Source organism: Bison bison, unplaced genomic scaffold, assembly GCF_000754665.1.
Source record: "Bison bison bison isolate TAMUID 2011002044 unplaced genomic scaffold, Bison_UMD1.0 scf7180017864492, whole genome shotgun sequence".
Lineage (NCBI taxonomy): Eukaryota > Metazoa > Chordata > Mammalia > Artiodactyla > Bovidae > Bison > Bison bison.
Genome location: NW_011495051.1, coordinates 7,171,601 through 7,172,511, shown reverse-complemented (window position 1 = coordinate 7,172,511; position 911 = coordinate 7,171,601). Strand labels below are relative to the sequence as shown.

At 61.8% G+C, this 911-nt stretch overlaps 1 protein-coding gene across 1 annotated transcript in view; it reads left to right on the top strand.

Annotated features, from left to right (window-relative positions):
• The first annotated feature begins 179 nt into the window (after positions 1–179).
• PRKCSH (protein kinase C substrate 80K-H) overlaps positions 180–911 on the top strand; it is a 13,429-nt gene continuing 12,697 nt past the window's right edge. The window contains exons 1-2 of the mRNA XM_010828496.1: positions 180–286; positions 684–833. Coding sequence (XP_010826798.1) covers positions 758–833 — 76 coding nt within the window. The 5' untranslated portion in view covers positions 180–286; positions 684–757. The remainder of the gene's footprint in view (positions 287–683; positions 834–911) is intronic.

The following is a 911-nucleotide window of genomic DNA, read 5'->3' as shown; positions in this document are numbered from 1 at the left end:
CTGCAGAACCCGCCACTCCCAAGATGGAGGCACCTTGCGCCGCCATTAAGCGCGAACCTTCAGAACTATTCCCTTTCAGGCTTCAGTCCTATGCAAGATGGCCGACTGGGTTCCGAGCCTGCCACATGCCACTCCCAACATGGCAGCCAAGACCCGCCGTCCCTAGCGCGGAGCGTGATGCCGGACGTGACGATTCTCACACACTTCCGCTTCCTTTCTGCAGGAGAAACCGTTGGCTGCTGGGTTAGGGGGGCGCGGTGGATATTGACCTTTGCCCCAGCCTCGTGTACGTGGTGGACTAGTGGGCGGGAGGACCCCCCACCCCCGCAATTTCCTATTTAGGGGCAGCCGAAGGGTGTGCGTTTGGAGGGGGGGGGACTGTTAACCCTTTTGGCCGATTGGCGGGAACTGGATAGCGAACCACCTCCGACCCAGAGGGAGCGGAGGTTTTGAGTTCCGCTCACCATTGATTTGGGCCAAGTGAGGTTCCCTTCCACTAGGTAGGACTGGGGAGAACCCCCACCCCGCGCCTCCGCCCGGCCCCCGTGCCCCCAGTGTGGGAAGTTAAGTGAGACCTCTTTGCACGGAGCGATGAAGGAATCCAGTTGACCGGAGGGAGAGGCGCCTTCCTTCGGCTGGAAGGAGCCCTCTCCCACTGACCTGCTGCCTCTTTCTCGCTGCAGCGTGGGGTCGCAGTGCATCTCCCAGTAGCCTCCTTCTGGCAGAACCCATTTCCGGCTTCCGAGGCTTCAGCGAGATGTTACTGCTGCTGCTGCTACTGCCGATGTGTTGGGCCGTGGAAGTCAGGCGACCCCGGGGCGTCTCCCTCACCAGTGAGTGAGCCACTGGAGGTGGCCAGAATTGGGGGTGGGGTGTGGGAGGCTTCCGGGATAGGCGCTTACAGCCTTCGG